The sequence below is a fragment of the Xyrauchen texanus genome, chromosome 38 (assembly GCF_025860055.1).
Source record: "Xyrauchen texanus isolate HMW12.3.18 chromosome 38, RBS_HiC_50CHRs, whole genome shotgun sequence".
NCBI lineage: Eukaryota > Metazoa > Chordata > Actinopteri > Cypriniformes > Catostomidae > Xyrauchen > Xyrauchen texanus.
The window spans coordinates 6,649,491-6,670,512 of NC_068313.1; the positions used below are offsets into that span (position 1 = coordinate 6,649,491).

Sequence of the window (21,022 nt, forward strand, 5' to 3'; positions counted from 1 at the left end):
GTTTGGAATAACAACATTGTGGAAGGAATAATATTCTGTTGTGTGTTACCACTGGTAAAATCATTATTTATTCGAGCATATGACATTGATCGATGTGAATGTGAATGGCCCAATGCAATGGCAACTACCCTGAATGGACAGAAAGACCAACTTGGGAGGAAATTGATTATCCAATGAATATACAAAAAGATATGAAGAACCACGCCCTGGGTGTAAGTGCTGGCTAACCTCTCCCCAAAGGGTGACCCTCTACGATGCGCAAAGTATCTGGGTTGAAGACATCTACACTACAAGCAAGAATTCTTAAAATTAGGATGAATATTTTGTTTGATACACTCTACATAATTGTGACAACCAAAAACAAGGCTGAACCAGGAGCACGATGCACAATGACAATAATGTTGAATCTTAATCTTAAGGTTAGGTTTAGAGTTAGTACCTAGTAATTACTGTAGCTGTTGTATTTATACTATAGTAAGTAAATGTAGAACAGTACTGTAAAATAAAGTGCTACTGAAATGTTTAATAATACAATTATTAACAGACATTAACAAGATTGCAAATGATAATCAATTAAAATAAAAATTAGAGTGGAATGTTTTCTGATGTGGATACCAGTAGTTTTTATTTTTATTATTATTATAATTTTTTTTATTGACTTATTTTATATTTGGTTGTTGACATGACAGCAGCATTCAAGCAGTGTCAACAGTCATCCAATACAACTACAATCCAATACACAATACAACTTTAAACAGCATTTTTCAAATTATTTTATATTTATGGTACATGTAGTTTTTTTTTTTAGACTAAATGGAATTGTTGTAATTTGAACTTGTAATTCATCTGTCACACAAAGGACGATTTACTGTAGATGAACTGCAGAGAACAGTTGATTAGAAATGGTGAAAAACAAAGGAAATGGTTACCACCACCTACACAATATACTGTATACTTTCCCTTATATTGTACATACACATTCTTTTTTAACCTAAAATCTTAATGTCAGAAAAAAAGTTAGTGGACACTCTAAATGGTTCATTGTTCATTTGTATTGGCAGATGGTGCCCCCTTTGTGACATCAGAAATCAACTGTAAATCCCAATAAATCGTAAAATAAGTGCACAATTTGTGAAAGCATTGTTAAAGGTTGAATTTTTGTTTTAAAATATGTATTTTACAGGGTTTTAGATATATGATATCTCTTTAGGAGGTATCATGGCATGTAACTGCAAAAACAAACAAAAAAAGAATACGCAAATAAAGTGCCTATATTATGAAAAGAGATATATTAATTATATTGTTATTGGAAAATACATATTTTGTGATATTTTAGGAAAAAGTCCCACAACTACATGTCGGTGGTGTTACAACAATGGAAACTGCCCTTTTAAGAAAACAAGGAATTGTATTTGGGCTACTTTTTATGTGTAAAGGTCTTTGTAAGTGAGTGCATGCCAAGTACATTCTTTCTTATAAATATTTTATATATTTTACTGAGAGTCTCATAATTTCCTGTTTCACTTTATATTGAGTCGGTGGTTTTATTATTATAACTACTGTTAAAGTATTAATTAAGCCTTAATTTTAAAAAAGCCCACAATTGTGCAAATTTGTCTGTGGGGTTATTAGCTTTCATCGTCATCTTAGCAATTTAATTCCTTTTAAAATACAATAAATCAAAAAACTATAAAGTAAAAGCAGCTCATTTGTCATGTCCTTTTACTTTTAAGTAAAAATATAAATACATAACTGTTATCCCTTGACTAAAACAGGATCAACTGTAAAATTCCACCAATTTATTTTTAAAATCATCAATACATTTTTAATAAAGCAATTACATTAAAATCGTAAAAAATTTTTTCCCGAATAATAATAAGTAACACCACAGACAAGTGGTTGTGTAATCGGTATTCTTTAAAACTTTATAAAATTACAAATGTCCTTAAAGGGTTAGTTCACACAAAAATTATATGTGATATCACATTAAAGAACACAACACAACACAGCTGCACACAAACCTGAGAACCAAATTTACAAAGCATGTCTGAAGAGATTGTAGTCCAAGAATAGATGCATTTCTATGACCAGCTTTATTTATTTATTTATTTTAGCCAGAGTACTCTCAAACTGAGAGAGGCTGCATCTGAAAACATAATTATTTAACAGCTTAAACAACAGCGTTTATTAATAAATTGAACTCTTAAGGGAACTGGTCTCAGGACAGTTTGAAAAGCACCTTATTTTCATCCTACCTCTGTATATAGCCTCTGAAGGCAGCGTTTTTCCAGTTTTCGGATGCAGCCAGGCTGAAGGCTGCAAGTCACACCGTTTCCTAACCTGAAGGCAAACGACACGCGATAAAAGGTATTTTTTCTATGTTAATCATCAGAGTTTTGTCGTAACTAGCTATGATGAGAGACAGTACATTCTGTTGTTCGCTCGGTTTCTATTTTCTGCATCATCGCAGTATCCTGACCTGCAGTGAACTTGTTCAAAAACTTCCTCATACCAGTACATTGAAAACAGCATCTCAAGAACTGGTTAAAAACTACTAAATTTTACCTGAGAATTTCACACCTACCAAATGTTTCGCTGAGGTATCGCTCTCTTGGAGGTTTAGAATGACAGATATTCACATCTACTCTAACTCCCTGTTTGACTGAATACTCTGGTTAAAAAAAAATAAGTCTGGGAATATAAATGCATCTATTCTTGGATTACAAACTCTTCAGACATGTTTTGTAAATTCACAAACATTTTTGTGTTATGTTCTTTAGTATCACTGTGGTGGACCTGTTTTTAGATCAACAAAATATGTTTTCACTTGAACGCCCCATTTCGCCAGTAGGCTGCGTGAACTACTGGTCTCGTGCAGTCTCAGGAATGCGCAGAGAAGAGTAACAGTCCGTCAACAGTTTCACTAAATAATACGTTCGATTTTGGTATGTTTCTCACCAAACATTATTTTTATGTTTTCATAACAATCATGAGTCTCATAGAATAATTTTTAGGCTTCTGAATTATACTTTTGCGTCCTCATAAGTAAATTTTGAAGAAGCTTGAGCGCAACATTTTTTCACAATTTTCCCTTTGTGTTAAGAAAAAGAAAGTCATATTGGGTTATAACAACACAGGGGTGAGTAAACAATGACTGAATTAAAATATTTGGGTGAACTATCCCTTTAAGCTTCAATTTTCAAGGAGATTTCATAATAAACTAAGCGTAATTACATATCATTAAGCATATTATTAAGCATTTTGACAAACTTCTGGCTCTCGTCTGATACTCCATTTGACGAGATTGAATTTTTACTTCCAGTTTACTTAATTTAGCCAAGTCCGAAACAAAAACTAGCCTGGAAAACAAACTGTGATGCTACCACTTTTTATAGAAGGACTTAACCAGGCTATTTCATGAGATTTTTCAACTTCTACAATAAAATCCATTTTACAGGTATCCATTATTGTTTCTTAAACTGATTATCTTCAGTCATAGGATGTCAAAGCAGTGTTTTGGGTTTTGGATTATGTAATGATGTGAAATTTTATTATTTTTTTTAACATGTAATCTGTTGGTTATTATGTTTTTTCTTTCTATTTCTTTCTATTTTAAGTTAGTAACTTTTCATTGTCTGTGTATTAGGTATCTATAGCAGTTCATATGCAATTATTGTATTACTGTATCCATAGTAATTCCTGAAATTACATAGCAAATGATACTCATGCTGCTTTTAGGACACCCTTCTCATAACCTTCCATCCTGAGTGATGTTGGTATGATATAGAGAGAGTCCCCAGTGTCAGGACTCTGATCATAAAAGTTTTGGAGAAGCACATTTCTAACCATTTCTTGGCTCAAAGTGTACTGGACCAACTGCTCATGTTCAGAAGGCATCAGGAAGTGTAATTCAAACTGGGCTGTAGTGTCGCTGTATTTGAAACAAAGCATAAGAAATTGATTAGTTCCTTGTCAACCTATATTTGATAGCTATAAGATCTGTTAAGGCACAATGATGGCAAAAACAAGAGAGCAAACTGAATAAAAAGTTTGAAATTTTGTAGTGTGGAATTAAATCACCTGAAAATGTTTATCTTCACACTTGAAAAGAATCGTGCCAACGCAGGAGAAGAATTGTAGACTCCAGTCAGCTGAAGGAATGTAAGGGGCAAAAACAAAAAGCATGAAAAGCAAAAAACTAAAAATTTACTGAAATTAATAATTCACCCAAAAAGTAAATCATGACAGAATTTTCATTTTTGGTTAATTATTTCATTAAGCAAAGCAGTGTTTCAAGCATATGTTGCATGACACTCTACCCCTGATGTGCGTGTCATTGCAGTAATATAAACTGAAGCAAAGCACCATTTCAGCAGAGTATTTCTCTTCAGGGTCATGAAAACATCTCTCATGCTCTGGACACCTTTGCAATGAAACTGCAAACCTTAATAGCAAGCTGATTATTACTATCTCCCTGCTTGTTCTCTGATGAACAACGTATCCTAATCACTTTCATGTTTGAAACACTATTGATATTGTGATTGTTGTTGTGTGTCAGTTGTTTCAGTGTAAAGCATGGAAAAAAAAGAGCCTTTTCTTAACAGCTCTTTGTCTGCTTTGGGGGTCGTTAAAAGGTTTTCCATCTCCAAGCAAAGGCTTTCTCACTGGGTTATCAACTCCATTTCACTTGCTTATTTGCAGGACCTACAAGTGTCCCATGGGGGTATAAGGACCATTTGACCAGGAGCATGGCTTCCTCCTAGGCTTGGGCGAAGGGTGTGTTTGTCATCTGTCTAGCTGCAGATTGGACATGTTTTTTATGTGCCTTCAAGCAATCCATTACATGAAATCCCCCAGCATACCACAGACGGGTTTCTTAGAATTAAAATACATGTGTTGCACTTCTCACAATATCCACCAGCTGCATTATTTGTGAGATTGTCATACAGTATCTCATGAGCATTTTCACTTATAATGCTGTAAGAAAGTAACAATTCAAGCTACAATTCACTCTGATGCGAAATGCCAGACTGCAAACGTGATTGAAAGTGAGATTGATTCTGATGCGCTTTTCCAAAGTGTCGGCTGCTATACGTGTATATTGCAGGAGGGCTTTCAACTTACTTGAAAAATTGTATTAGGCTATTTAAAAGATTAAAAAGAGTAGGGCTCATTGTGTATATGCATGAATAAACATAGTTAATTTCACAGAAATGCAGTTGTATAGTTTTGAAAATGTTACTATTATTTTATTTTGCTTTGTGTTTTGGTTTTCAATTTTTGTTTCGTTTATTTAGTTTTAATGGCACGCAAATGGTGTTTTTTTATTTTATTTTTTGAAAATGTCTCTTTTTAACATGAAGTAACAAGTGTTAATTTCAACACTTATATGTCTCACAGATTTTAATTCAAAGTTGTATATGTTAACTTTAGTTAATGCAGAAAGAACTAACATGAACAAACAATGAACAATTGCATTTTTATAAATGAACATTACCTCATATTAATAAATGCAGAAAAAAATATGTAATTCACTGTTAGTTTATGATACCTAACGTGTTAACCAATGTTAACAAAAAAGAAGCTTATTGTAAAATGTTACCAAAAATATTTTATTGTGAAAGCCTACATGTGATGACACATGATCAGAAGTTACGCATGCTCAATATAATACCACCAAAATTAAAAATTGTATTCGTCAAAATCACAACATCACAGCATACTGCAGCATTTGCTGAAATGTATTAAATGTGCCATAACTGTTCCTTTGTTAATACATTCAGCTGTAACTACATCTCCTCAGCAGTGTATCAGCAGCATGGACTGGAATCACAACAGTCTTTTGTCCAACAGTTAGCACCAGAGAACAATTAGTCGCGTTTTTGATAAAGTTCCAAAGTTCATGGAATGAAATATATTCAGAAGTTTTGCTTGAGGTCAAGTAAATGAGGTTCCAATTTAATTTGTGCTGTCTTTGTAATGTTTCAGAGACAGCAAGCACGCTCTCACATGTTGGTTTATTATGGTGTTCAGAGTCCCTCCCCCAAATTTGTATGTGCCTCGGAACATCATGTGTGCAGTCTACCTATGATTGGTTGTTTTCACATGTCAATCAGGCAGCCACTCGACAGTTCTTTTTGAGGAAAACAGAAAAATAAGGCTTGAGATGAAAACAAACAAAAACAGTTTTCTCTATGATTCTATTTAGTTTTCGTTTGTTTTGTAGTGCACATTTATAGTTTCAGTTTAGTTTTCAATGTGCACATTTTTTTTTCGTTAACGATAATAACCTTGCTGCAAAGAGCATTTGTGAATGCTTGCAAAATTTTATAAATGAAAACTTTTGGTGTAATGTAAAAATTATAATGGAGAGTTGATTATAAAACAGACTCTTCCCTGATTTTTTGAGAGGAGATGGATTATTAAATAAACCTCTGCATTTTGAATTGCCTACATCATCAGCCCCATCAGCCCTCTACATAGTGAGTAAATCACTCGCATATGGGACCAAATTTCACACTATGTGAATAAAATATATATTTTATTAGCCACTGACGAGTACATATTCATATTTTACTCACCAGAGCTTGAGTTGTGTAGTGAAGAAGAGGCACTTAAGCACCGCAATCCTTTTACTGCATAAGAATCTGGTGATTAAGAAGCTGGATTCAGCCTTGTATTTTACAGCGTGTTGTGTCTCCCAAGTGACAGCCCTAAAATACATTTATAATATTTGGCTGCTGCGGGTCCAGATCTGTTGTGATCACGCTGTCACCGAATTACATTTACATTGCATTTAACAACGTCGTCTCTGTTTGGTTAAACATTTCCCCAGACTGTTTTCACAACATTCTTAGTTTTAAAGCATGGCTACAGACCAGTAATGTGCCTTTTGGACGTCAGTAAGGATGTAAGGTAAGATAAACATGTTGCAAAACTCGAGAGCTGGTAGTTTATAAATTGAAAATGTGTACAAGAAAAGTCTGTACAAGTAAGTCATACATATAAGTAAAAGTTTCCTCTAGCTTCTTTCTGTGTATTTTGTATCCAAAGATGAGACACAGGCACCCCATTTTATTTTCATGTCTCTTTTAAAATACTGCAAATTATGTTATTTACAGTAAGTGTGAGATCAAAAATAAACATTATTTCGAATCATGTAGTGCACAGATGAGGGAAAAACAACTGCGCAACTTATCTCTCGTTAATGTGCGATAAGCAGCCATTCCCTTTAAGAGACAACATAAATTTAGCGCTTGTGATACATATCAATGTGCATATAAACAAACATGTTACAATATGTAGTAATGTAGTAAGTGTACATTTTTTTTAAATACATAAATATTTAAAAGGCACAATCATACATTGTGAAATATTTTAACTTCAGAAAACAATGTAAATATTGAAGAATTTAACAAATAGGGTTGTGCTGCATCTTTGCAAGAGTTTGGTAAAAAACTATTATTATTATTTTGCATAGTAGTTTTGATTTAGTAGCACTTAAACTACACTAAAATAGGTACATTTCCTGAAGAAAATGTAAGTGGTGCTTGCCATGTCCCACCAACTGCCCCAAGTTGAAAGAGGCAACCCCCGTGAAAGTAGGATGTTCTGGTGCAGAGATATTGGTGTTGTTCTATGGTTGCTAGGGTGTTCCATCTGGTTGCTAGGCAGTTACTAGGGTGATTCTCAAAATGCTCCTTTCTAGAGCAAACAAACAAGCCAAACAGGAATCTCTATGATATTCTGGTGCAGAGATATGTGATATGTTATTTGGTTGCTAGGGTAACCCCATGTGGTTGCTAGGCAGTTACCAGGGTGATACTTATCATCATATATCCTGAGATACCCATCTTAGTGATTTCGAATGGTAGTCAATGTTTTTTGGTGCTAGGGTGCTCTAAATGGTTGCTAGTAAGTGGCTAAGTAGTTCCCATGGTGATAATTGAAGACGGATTGCTCATCCAATTAAAACAAGCCAACTCTCATGTATCTAGGACATCCTGATCCGAAGATATCACACTCTAATTGAAAGCGATAGAGTTGGTTGCTAGGGTGCTCTACATGATTGCCAGGGCATGGCTAACCAGTGAACAGAGTGATTCGTATTGGCTGTTTACTAACCTGACTCAAAAGAGCCAATCCCCAAGTGTCTATGACATTCTGTTCTTGAGACTTTTTGAATGGAAGTTAATGGGGTGTGGTTGCTAGGGTCCCATAAATGTTTTTTAAGGTATGGCGTTGCCATTTCCAATGTGATACTTAAAGAGTGATTGGTATCCCTATTGAAATGAGCCTCCCCCATGTCTATATGTCATTCTGATTGGGAGATATGATCTGACAACTTTCTTGCATTGCCTCCCATAGTAGGAACAAAACTTTTTGGGACAGTTTTTGCCCCCCTGGGGTACATTTTACTCCCAAACACAGGGTATGTTTGAAGACGGCTTGCAAGCCCGAATCAAATGAGAGCACCCACATGTTATGTTAGCATGTGTTAGCATGATGTTAACATGTTTTTGCACTTCGCTAGGTGGTGCTAGCATGAGTTAATATGATGCTAGCATTTTTTTAGCAAGTTTTAACACTTTGCTAGGCGTTGCTAGCATGCGTTAGCACGATGCTAACACATTTTTAGCATGTTTTAACATTTAGCTAGGCAATGCTAGCATGTTTTAACTAGGGCTGTCAATTTAACGCATTAATTCAGTGCAATTAATTGTATTAATAATAATGCGTTAAGACAAATCACAGACAGGCGTTACTGTTACGAATGGGCAGCGAAGGCAGACGAGGAGATGCGGATCCAAGTGCAGTTCAACTTTTATTGAGGAACAAACAAGGCAGGTACATGGAAAACACGGGAACAAAGGAAAAACCCTCGATGGGGAAATGAACACAAGACTGAGGAAAACGGGCAGGGAACACACACCAGGCTAACAACATTCAACGATAGACAGTGACTAAACAAACAGACAGGGTTAAATACGTGGACATGGGAAGACAGGAACCAATGAACAAACAGAACTCGAACAAGATAACTAGGTGATTAACAGAAGCAAAATGGCAAATAAACGAGGACAGGTGCAAACAATGAACGGTGAACACGAAAGCTAACAAAGAGACTATGGAGTTACACAAGGGACAAAAGTGAAAACTAAGGAATGCAAAAGTGACAAAAATGGCAAACAAAAGGGCAACAGTGAAACAAGACAGGTAACCCTAACATAGCCCCCCCTCAAGGATCGGATTCCAGATGATCAACAGTAACAGAACAAAAAAAAACATGAAGAACAAATGTCCATTGACTGGGGGGAAGCTTGTGGTGGGCAGACAGACCAAGGGGAGCAACGAAGGGCAGACAGGCAGTCCAGGGGGCAACAAGGGGCAGACAGACAGTCCAGGGGCAACGAGGGGCAGACAGGCAGTCCAGGGGGCAACGAGGGGCAGGCAGGAAGTCCAGGGGGGCACAATGGGCAGGCAGGACGTCCAAGGGGGCACAGAGGGCAGGCAGGAAGTCCAAGGGGGCACAGAGGGCAAGGACAGGTTCAGGTGGTCTGGGAGCTGGCCACAGGGCAAAGGTAGGTTCAGGAGGCCTGGGAGCTGGCCACAGGGCAGGGACCAGTTCAGGAGGCCTGGGAGCTGGCCACAGGGCAGGGACCGGTCCAGGAGGCCTGGGAGCTGGCCACAGGGCAAGGACAGGTTCAGGTGGTCTGGGAGCTGGCCACAGGGCAAGGATGGGTTCAGGAGGCCTGGGAGCTGGCCACAGGGCAAGGATAGGTTCAGGAGGCCTGGGAGCTGGCCACAGGGCAAGGACAGGTTTGGTGAACCTGGGAGGAGGCCGCTGGACAGGGACTGAGTCAGGGGGCCTGGGAAGAGGCCGCAGGACCGGGACCGGGTCAGGAGGCCTGGGAGGAGGCCACAGGACTGGACAGGTCGAGGAGGCCTAGGAGATGGCCGCAGAGCAGGGGCCGGCCCAGGGGACCTGGGAGGAGGCCATCGGACAGGGACAGGTCCCGGAGGCGGAGCCGTAGGAGACTCCTAGAAAGCTCTGGAGTCTCTGGGGGCAGAGCCATAGGAGGCTCGGGAGGCGGAGCCGTAGGAGGCTCGGGAGTCTCTGGGGCGGAGCCGTAGAAGGCTCTAGAGGCGGAGCCCTAGAAAGCTCTGGAGTCTCTGGGAGTAGAGCCGAAGGAGGCTCGGGAGTCAGAGCCGGAGGAGGCTCTAGAGGAGGAGCCCTGGAAGGCTCGAGAGGCTTGAGAGGCGGAGCCCTGGGCGGCTCGAGAGGAGGAGCCCTGGAAGGCTCGAGAGGAGGAGCCCTTGGAGGCTCGAGAGGCGGGGCCCTGGGAGGCCCTGGAAGGCTCGAGAGGAGGAGCCCTTGGAGGCTCGAGAGGCGGGGCCCTGGGAGGCTCGAGAGACTAGAGAGACCTGAAAGTCTCTGGGGGCAGAGCCGTAGGAGGCTCGGGAGGCAGAGCCGTAGGAGGCTCGGGAGTCTCTGGGGGCGGAGCCGTAGAAGGATCGGGAGGCGGAGCCGAAGGAGGCTCGGGGAGAAGAGTCATAGGGCGCTCTAGAGGCGGAGCCCTAGAAAGCTCTGAAGTCTCTGGGGCAGAGCCGTAGGAGGCTCGAGAGGCGGAGCCCTAGAAAGCTCTGGAGTCTCTGGGAGCAGAGCCGTAGGAGGCTCGGGAGGCAGAGCCATAGGATGCTCTAGAGGAGGAGCCCTGGAAGGCTCGAGAGGAGGAGCCCTGGAAGGCTCGAGAGGAGGAGCCCTGGGAGGCTCGAGAGGCGGGGCCCTGGGAGGCCCGAGAGGAGCCCTGGGAGGCTCGAGAGACTTGAGAGACTTGAAAGGCGGAGCCCGGGAAGACTCGGGAGGTGGAGCTCTGGGAAGCTCGAGAGGAGCCCTGGAAGACTCGGTAGGTGGAGCTCTGGAAAGCTCAGAAGTCGGAGCTCTGGAAAGCTCGGAAGGCGGAGCTCTGGAAAGCTCGAGAGGCGGAGCTCTGGAAAGCTCGGGAGGCAGAGCTCTGGAAAGCTCGGGAGGTGGAGCTCTGGAAAGCTCGGGAGGCGGAGCTCTGGGAAGCTCGAGAGGAGCCCTGGAAGGCTCGGTAGGCGGAGCTCTGGAAAGCTCGGGAGGCGGAGCTCTGGAAAGCTCAGAAGGCGGAGCTCTGGAAAGCTCGGGAGGCGTTGGCGCTTGGACGGTCATGGCTACAGACGCTGGCTCAGGGACGGTCAAGGCTACAGACGCTGGTTCAGGGACGGTCGAGGCTACAGGCGCTGGCTCAGGGACGGTCGAGGCTACAGGCGCTGGCTCGGGGACGGTCGAGGCTACTGACGATGGCTCTTGGACGGTCCTGGCTACTGGCGCTGGCTCTTGGACGGTCGAGGCGACAGGCACTGGCTCACTGACTTCTGAGGCGACAGGCTCGCTCACAGTGACATGCGTTGGCGCAGGCTCGCTCACAGTGACATGCGTAGGCGCAGGCTTGCTCACAGTGACATGCGTAGGCGCTGGCTCACTCACAGTGACATGCGTAGACGCTGGCTCGCTCACCGTGGAAGGCGTGGGCACAGGCTCGCTGACCGTGGAAGGCGTGGGCACAGGCTCGAAGACCGGGGCAGGCGTGGACCGGAAGGTGGAAGCCCGTCTTCTCTCCCTCCTCCGGGCAGACAAAGAGGGCCGTGCTGGCTCGTGGAAGGTGACTGACGTGAGGGTGACCTCGTTGACAGGTGGAGTTGGTGTTACAGGGGGCGCCGGGGGTGGCTGGAGAGACACCACTGTGGACGGTGAGGCAGGGTCCTTCTCAGCAATGCCCACCGCGAGCGGTGAGGCGCACACCAGTAGGGTCGCCACCAGGAAGTCGCGGAGGGTCCAGTCACGCGTCGCCTGTGGCAGCCGCTCCTTCAGTGCGGGGTGTAGATTGCCCCTGAAGAAGACCACCAGAGAGTAGTCCGGGAAATCCGAAATACTCGCCAGCTCAAGGAAGTCGCGGATGTGGTACTCTATAGGGCGGTCTTCTTGTTGTAAGCAGAGCAGGTGGTAGTTTGCTTGCTGAACCGCTGGATCCATAGTTGGTCTATCGTTCTGTTACGAATGGGCAGCGAAGGCAGACGAGGAGATGCGGATCCAAGTGCAGTTCAACTTTTATTGAGGAACAAACAAGGCAGGTACATGGAAAACACGGGAACAAAGGAAAAACCCTTGATGGGGAAATGAACACAAGACTGAGGAAAACAGGCAGGGAACACACACCAGGCTAACAACATTCAACGATAGACAGTGACTAAACAAACAGACAGGGTTAAATATGTGGACATGGGAAGACAGGAACCAATGAACAAACAGAACTCGAACAAGATAACTAGGTGATTAACAGAAGCAAAATGGAAAATAAATGAGGGCAGGTGCAAACAATGAACGGTGAACACGAAAGCTAACAAAGAGACTATGGAGTTACACAAGGGACAAAATTGAAAACTAAGGAATGCAAAAGTGACAAAAATGGCAAACAAAAGGGCAACAGTGAAACAAGACAGGTAACCCTAACAGTTACATTCTTGCGTTCAAAACACTTGATGGAGCACAAATCCGAACTAAGGGATCTCAAGATGTGTTCCAAGTATTAAACTATATTTAACTTGACACAGTGACCTAAAAATTTTATGTTTATGATGCAACGCACCCGAGACGCTACACAAGCACTTCTGATGCAGGTGTACATTGACGGGCCCTTAAAAAAAGCCCTAATAATAAATCTTGAACTGATTGACAAATTCACTTAAAAAATAGATTGCTGTGAACTGTATGCCAATGATTGACTTATGATCAATAATATGGTAGTAAACAATACATTCTAAAGCCGCTTTTTGTATTGTCATATCAATGATTAACTCTTCTGCCTCAAGAATGTAATGCATTTTCATAATCTGAATATTTTTATTATAAAGCATGACACTGATTCTAATGAGCCAAACAGGATACAAAGATATGTTTTTTGATACTTGGTTGCTAGGGTAACCCCATGTGGTTGCTAGGCAGTTACAAGAGTGATATTTAATGAGGCTCCTTGCCATCTTGAGTAAAATAAGTCAACTTTGAAGTTTCTATGATTTTCTGGTGCAGAGATATTTGATTTGTTACTCTGTTGCTAGGCAGTTACCAGAGTGATATTTATCAAGACTCCTTGCTATCCTGAGTGAAATTAGTCAACCCAGAAGTCTCTACAATGTTCTGTTGCAGAGATATGCAATTTGTTGCTTGGTTGCTAGGGTAACCTCATCTGGTTGCTAGGCAGTTACCTTAGTGATAGTTATCAAGTCTCCTTGCCATCCTGATTTAAATAAATCAACCCAGAAGTCTCTATGATTTTCTGGTGCAGAGATATGTGATTTGTTACTCGGTTGCTAGGGAAAGCCCATTTGGTTGCTAGGCAGTTACCATATTGATACTTATCAAGTCTCCTTGCCATCCTAATTGGCTATATGCACAGTTACTTCCTGGTTTAGATAAGCCAGCTCGAACATTTCCGGTCAACTGTCATTCCTGAAAAAAAAAATCAAAGCTGTTCTATACTCGCTGCCTGCAGGATCTACCTCGATTCAACTTAAATGATGTACACTGCCTGATTTAGTCAAATTCCAAGACTTCATCGAGCAAACATGAAAAGGGATTTAAGCTGTACATATCCAGCTATATCCATGACTAAGGTAAGTTGGCAAAAGTACGCTATAATTCTTTCGTTCTGTAAGCTAGCTATAGACAGCTAACTTAGCTAACGTTGTTGAACGTAAGTTAGCTACTGTTAAGTTAAAAGACCAATGACAGCTTAACGTTAGCATTGGTAAACAGAATATAACCACTAAGTTGGCAGCATTTAGATATGTAGATCTGTCTCCGCTACTCTCCTTGACATAACCAGGCTTGGCACTAGGATAACATTTTGTCTTGCTATGTGGTCCTTGCTTAATTCATTGCCTCTGTTTCTCAGTTTCTGACAAGAATGAGGCAGGAGAGGTGTAGTGGCTTCCTTTCCTTCTTACGCCACTTCCGTGAGGGCAAGTATGTTTGACGCTACACCTGTTTTAACAAGATTTGAGCTTTATTGTAACAAAAAGGTGAAAACTTAAAGACAAAACTCTGTCCTCCAAAACAAGCAGTGTGGTGTAATGTAGGTCAAAAAACTGTCTCCCTTCCCCCCTGCCCTTGCCACATCACTTCCTGTTTAAGATGGCTACCTTCAGGAAGTCCCCAAAAGGGGTGCAATTCTTTCCCCTTACCACAGGGGTAGTACAGACAATAGTTACATACAGCCGTGACATTAAGAAACATTATTAATAGCCTTATGGCTCCTACATTCTGGCCCCTTAATTGATGATGACAAGGCAATTATATAAAATATACATATATTGAGGAGCCATATAAATACATATTTACAATGTACTTCAAGATTTTTTAAAATCTGTTCATGCACAAAAAAAAGTGTCCGAAATAGTCCAATGGAAAAATCAAACAAAGAAAAAGATTCAAAAATATTCCAATGGAAAAATCAAACAAAGAAAAAGATTAAAAAATAGTCCAATGGAAAAATCAATGAAAAAGGTTCGAAATATGTCCAAAAAATATTTGCCAAAAGTGGTGATCGTTATCTTCATCAAGAGATCATGTCAACTCTGCAAGTAACTGAAATTACTATTTAGGGTTACTCTTGAAGAGGACATAGTTTATTAATAGGTCTTTCCAGTATGTTGGACTTTGTTTTAACCAAGACACGACGAACATGTCCTCTTTTGTCAGCCAAGGTCTTTGTGATCCGTCCCATAGGCCAAGAATTTCTGGGTGATGTATCGTCCACTATAAGAACTATGTCCCCCGGCTTAAGATTTTTTCGCACTTCATGCCATTTCTGCCTCTCTTGCATCAGTGGCAGGTACTCTCTTGTCCATCTCTTCCAAAATAGATCACTGATATACTGGACTTGTCTCCATCTCCGTCTTGAATACAAATCACTTTTTATGAACAATCCAGGTGGTTTTCCTTTCTGCAGTAGAAGATGATTAGGTGTAAGAGGCTCGGGATCGGTGATATCATCAGATATGGTGGTAATAGGGCGGTCGTTGACTATAGCCTCTACCTCACAGAGTGCTGTCTGTAGTCCCTCTTCGTCTAAGGCTTGTTGTTTTAGGACGGAATACAGAGATCTCTTAATGATGCGGACAAGCCTTTCCCATACGCCTTCGTGATGAGCCCCTGAGGGAGGATTAAAACTCCATTTGATTCCCTCGTTCAGCATTGCACGTTTGATCTTGCTGTTATCCAGCTGAGCGAGACAATCTCTAAGCTCTCGTTCGGCTCCTACGTAATTAGTTCCATTGTCTGATATCATTTCTTGAACTTGACCTCTTCTACATATGAACCTTCTCAAGGCCAAAATGCAGGAATCTGTATCCAATGAATAGGCCATTTCTAGATGGATTGCTCTGCTCGCCAAGCATGTAAATAAGACACCGTATCTCTTTACCAGGCTCCGGCCCTTTTTACCTCGACTGGACCAAAATAATCTGTACCTATGCATGTAAATGGAGGGGAGTCACAAGCTAGACGACTTGGAGGTAGATTGGCCATTTTAAGCTCCATTACCGGTGCGTTCCAACGTCTGCATGGCAGGCAGTTCCTGACTAGCTTCCGAGCAGCGGAATTGGCATGAACTATCCAGTATCTCTTGCGAAGCTTTGAGAGTATCTGATTTTTTCCACAATGACCTGCTGATTGATGTATGTGGTCTAAAAGTAACGTGGACAGATAACTGTTCTTTGGCAAAATGACTTGATGTTTCAAATCTTCAGGCATTGACATTTTGTGTAGCCTCCCTCCAACTCTTAAGATACCATCCATCAGGTCCAGTTTGTAGATACTGCTAGTTCTTAACAGTATGTCCTTTTCTCAGAGACGTCACTTCCGATTGAAATGTCTGTTGCTGAACAAAGCCTATTAACGCCTTCTCTGCTTGTTTAAGATCATCCATTGAAAGCTCTTTATCTCCAAATTGAGTTTTGCTCTCAGCTTTCCTGTCATTGGACCTGGCCGAATAAGGATCAGTGCTTTGTAGATGAATAATTGAGTGAGCATCTTTTTGTTTTTGGCTCGTCATCCGGAGCATCCTTTTAAATTTCAGGATCCATGCAGTAGCTCTTTTGAGGCTATTTCAAGAAGAGAAGTGCTCAATTAATTTGTTAACTGTATCAGAGCCTCCGGTTAAAACTATAGTGAAAGCCATAGCCCTTTTCATTATCTCGGAGTCGTCACAAGATATGGTAATTTGCTCCTCCGGAAAGCAAGGCCAGTTTGATTCAGGTAGTGAAAGGAATTCTGGACCGTTCCACCATCTTTCTGAACCAAGAAAGGAATCGATTGACAGGCCGCGTGATGCCGCATCTGCAGGGTTCAGTGAGCCATTCACATAATGCCACTGAGATTTCTCAGACAAATCACGTATTTTGCAGACTCTATTTGCAACCTATGTTTTGAATCGTGTTGTGTCATTAAAGATGTATTTTAAGACAGATGTGCTATCTGTCCAAAAAACAGATTTTGTGAGCGGAACTTCCATTTCTCTCTTGAGCATCCTATCAACACATGTAGCAAGGACAGCAGCTGCCAACTCAAGCCTGGGAATAGTTACAGGTTTTAATGGAGCAACTCTGGCCTTGCCCAATACAAAGGCAACATGAACATCACAACTGATGTTGGTAAGGCGCAGGTAACTAGCAATACCATACCCTGATTCACTCGCATCACTAAAGTGATGTAGCTGGGCAGTTTTTATTTTGCCGTAACTTGCTGGTTTAAAACATCTGCGAATACTTAGGCGGTTAAGTTTGTCCAAACCCTCAAGCCATTCCTCCCGGTATTTTGTTAAGTTGTCTGGAATCTTATCATCCCAACCACAGCTGACTTTGCAAAGTTCCTGTTGGATTCTTTTTGCAGGAAGAATCAATGGGGCAAGAAATCCAATTGGAACATAGATGGAATTCACAGTAGAAAGAATAGTCCTCTTGGTAGACTGTTGCTCCTTTAAGTTAACCTTAAAGAAAAAGGAGTCTGTTTCAGTGCTCCACTGAATTCCAAGAGCGCTTTCCACAGGGAGTTTACCAATATCAAGATCTAAAGCCTTCACATCTTTGGCCTTCTCCTCTACTGGAATTGAAGCTAGGACAGAGCGACTATTACTTGTCCACTTTGTCAGTCTAAATCCGCCGGTGGCGCAGACCGCTCTCAAGTCTCGAATCAGGGCAATAGCTGCATCCTCATTGGGTAAGGAAGTTAGGCAGTCGTCAACATAGAAGTTCCTTCGAATGGTACTAAGAAGCTCTTTACCAACGCTGCCCTCGTTGTTCTCTGCCGTTTTCTTGAGTGCATAGTTTGCACAACTAGGTGAAGAGACGTCACTGAAGAGGTGAGCTAGCATCCGATACTCTGCCAATGGTTGGCTAATGTCGCCGTTAGGCCACCATAAGAACCGCAGAAAGTCAACATCCTCAGGTGTGACTTTAACCTGATGAAACATTCCTTCGATATCCACCATGACTGCAACGAGTTCTTTCTTGTCCCATAGCCCTGAGTAGAACTTCTGTTCTCCTCCCTCTCACATGCAGCTTTTCCGTTAGACTTTCCGTACAGAAAGTTGCGTAACTTCCAGTATCAAGAAAAGCATAAGTCTCTATTATGTTACTCCCATTGCAGGCCTTTATCTTCACTGGCAAAATAGCAAGATTGTAGTCTAAAGAGCCGACCTCCGCCTGTTTTGCTGACACCATGGTAATTGTAATTAAGTTACTGCAACCTTTATCCTTCTGGGAAGTGTGTTGCTCTTTGAGGGGCATACTTTCAACATGGAGAATTGTTGGGTGGCTTTTGTGACAAGTCTTACAATCCAGACGTTTTCTACATGCTTTGCTCATATGCCCCTTTAGAAGACATGCAAAGCATAGTCCTTTTCCCTTTAGAAAATCGATCTTCTCTCCATAAGGCTTTAACGCTATCTGACGACATGCTTCCAATGCATGATTGCCAGAACAGAACAAGCAGGGGGCCTGTAATGCAACACCTGTAGCCTCATGGCTCATTATTTCTTTCGTACTGGATATCAGTGGTGATATTGAAGTAGCAAAGCTTTTCTTACTCCCGGACTTGAAAGGACGAGACCCTGTCTCGGCCCTAATGCCTTTTGTAGCAGAAGTAGGGTCTAGAATATTGCCGAAGAGAGGGTCTTGAAGTATCTTTGCCTGTTTTTCAATAAAGGCAACCATGTTCTGGAATTTGGCTCTTCTGTGTGTTCTTTCAAGAATGTCACATGCTGTGTTTCTCCACTTTTCACGTAGTTTATATGGGAGTTTGGATATAATCTGTTTAAGATTGGAAGGCAAATCAAGATCAAACAAGTTAGGAAGGTCTTCCGCAGCATTGCAACAGCCTCTCAAGTAAAGTGCATAAGCATTGTCTTCAGGGTCTTGATATTACTCCAACTCAGGGCCTTTTCCATATAAGCACTGGTGATTTTCACTTCATCACCAAAATTACATTTGAGGAGCTTCTTAGCTTCAGCATAACCCCTTCTAGTATCCATATGCAAGCAGCTTCGTACAAGTTCCTTGGACTGGCCAGAAGTAAATTGTTCCAGATAGTAAAGTCTATCCCTATCATTGTCTGTATTATCTTGCCATGTTCAAAGGCTTGCATGAAAGGGTGAAAATTTTGTGGATCTCCGTCGAACACTGGAATTTCTCTATATGGGAGTAAAGTGTGTTTTTGCTGCAAGACCAGAAGTTCAGCAATGTCATTTTGCCTCCGCACCATGTTCGAAAGATTCATTTTTGTAAGCCCCACGTCTGTGCAACTAACAGATGGATTTTGAAAAGTTGTAGCAGGATTATCAGATGTTGCTGTTGCATCCTCAACATTGGACTTTCGGTGTGCTACTTGGTTGAGTTTTGGAGGTTGAAACATTCTTTGCAACTGAGTTTTCGGGATAGCTCCAAGTTGAACAAATTCAAAAGATGGCGAGGGTCCTGGTGATGTCAGATCCTGTTTCGTTGATGTATTCTTAGAATTCTCGGCGCTGTACTTTTCAAGATACTCATTCATTTCGTCCTTAGGTTCAAAAGATTGCTGGGAAATAACAGATCGAACTTGTAGACTTGGGCTTGCTGTTGTTGCATAGTCTTCAAAGACCTTCAGTTTAGCATTGTTTGCTGCAATGTCACATTCCAAATTTACTGTTTCCAGTCTCCTATTCAAAGCAGCCTTTTCCATTTCTAGGGCCTGTTTTTGTTTTAATGCAGCTTTGCGAGCAAGAAGGGCTACTTTATAAGCAGTTACTTTTATCCTCATTGATGACACCGATGATGATATACTTGAGCTGTGAGAACTACGCGATTTATGTGACCTCTTGGACACATTCGAAACACTATCACTTGGCTCAATGAGTGTTTGTGGATCCTTTTGAAAATTTTTCCACATCTCATATTCACTCATAAAGTTCTCAAATGTAGCCTTTTTAGGCTCAAACCAGTCAATGCACTCATTTTCTCTGATATCATCAGATAGCTGTTCTTGCACAAGCCTATGAGCAGTCTTAAATTCTCCAAGTGACATAAAAAATGTCTCTGCACTTCTTTATTGATTCCACATCACAACCCTCAGCAAGCAATGCCTTTACTTCATTCATCCTACGTGTGCACACACCAAGCCTTCCCATACGCATAGAACTGAGGGATCCAATGCTTTGTTCAACTCCATCCTTTTCATTTTTGGACATTTCATCAGCCATGTTTGACACAAACAAGCACAATCAAGTATCCAGCTTTCCATAGAATCAACAGGCCACAATGTACACATAAGCATCAACTTCTTGTACCATGCTTTGATCAAAGCCAAAATTCTCAACCACAGCTCTTAGAAATAAGTTCACCTTTGTTTACTCACACATTGGATGAATTTCAGAATCCTTTCAAAGCTGTCAATACGTGTCACTCGTGGCTTGATCATTCCAGATGTAGGCCTTGATTGGGCCTACCGCATGCCTGCATGTCCTTCTTGGGAGTTTTTTTACTTAATGTAGTGGCTTCCTTTCCTTCTTACGCCACTTCCGTGAGGGCAAGTATGTTTGACGCTACACCTGTTTTAACAAGACTTGAGCTTTATTGTAACAAAAAGGTGAAAACTTAAAGACAAAACTCTGTCCTCCAAAACAAGCAGTGTGGTGTAATGTAGGTCAAAAAACGGTCTCCCTTCCCCCCTGCCCTTCTTCTTCTTCTTCTTTGTTACGTTTAATGGCGGGTGGCAACCAAAATTATGGTGCATTACCGCCACCTACTATGTTGGAGTGTGGGTCAGAGCTTTCCTCCCCTTGAAAAAACAAAATAAATAAAACTAATAATAGTAATAATACTAATAATAATTCCTGCCCCTAAATTCTATTTATCAATCCAGTTTCGCACAAATAACAGAATAACTTCCCTACTTCAATATCGAAAACATTTTTTAAACTTAATTCTTCCTGTTCAAACTTTCTACTTTCCTCCCTTAATCCTTCCCGCTCTCGAGATAATTTTTGACAGTGAAGAATTACATGCTCAACTGACTCCTCTATTTGGCAATGCTCACACACTCCTGAAGGGTGTTTATTTATTAAGTGCAACGTTTTATTAAGCCTAGTATGTCCTACCCTTAGCCTTGTCAAGATGTTCTCCTCTTTATTGTTTCTTCTGGCTATCCTTCCTGTACCCACATCTTGCTGTAATATATAGAGATGTCGCCCTGTGTTTCCTGTATCCCAACTGTTCTGCCACTCCTTAATGATGTTTCGTTTGATTATTCCTTTAGCTTCAGACTTACTGAGTGGAACGCACAAAACCTCCTCCTGCAGCAGAGCCTGTTTTGCCTCTGTGTGCTGGAATCCCCCCTGCCCTTGCCACATCACTTCCTGTTTAAGATGGCTACCTTCAGGAAGTCCCCAAAAGGGGTGCAATTCTTTCC

The 21,022-nt window shown here is 41.5% G+C and overlaps 1 protein-coding gene across 1 annotated transcript in view; it reads right to left on the bottom strand.

Moving 5' to 3' along the window:
• Nucleotides 1–514: 514 nt before the first annotated feature.
• The window catches only part of LOC127631560 (TPA-induced transmembrane protein), an 86,423-nt gene continuing 65,915 nt past the window's right edge, over nucleotides 515–21,022 (bottom strand). Inside the window, exons 6-7 of the mRNA XM_052109725.1 lie at nucleotides 4,081–4,151; nucleotides 515–3,931 (exon numbers count right to left, since the gene is read on the bottom strand). Coding sequence (XP_051965685.1) covers nucleotides 3,724–3,931; nucleotides 4,081–4,151 — 279 coding nt within the window. The 3' untranslated portion in view covers nucleotides 515–3,723. The remainder of the gene's footprint in view (nucleotides 3,932–4,080; nucleotides 4,152–21,022) is intronic.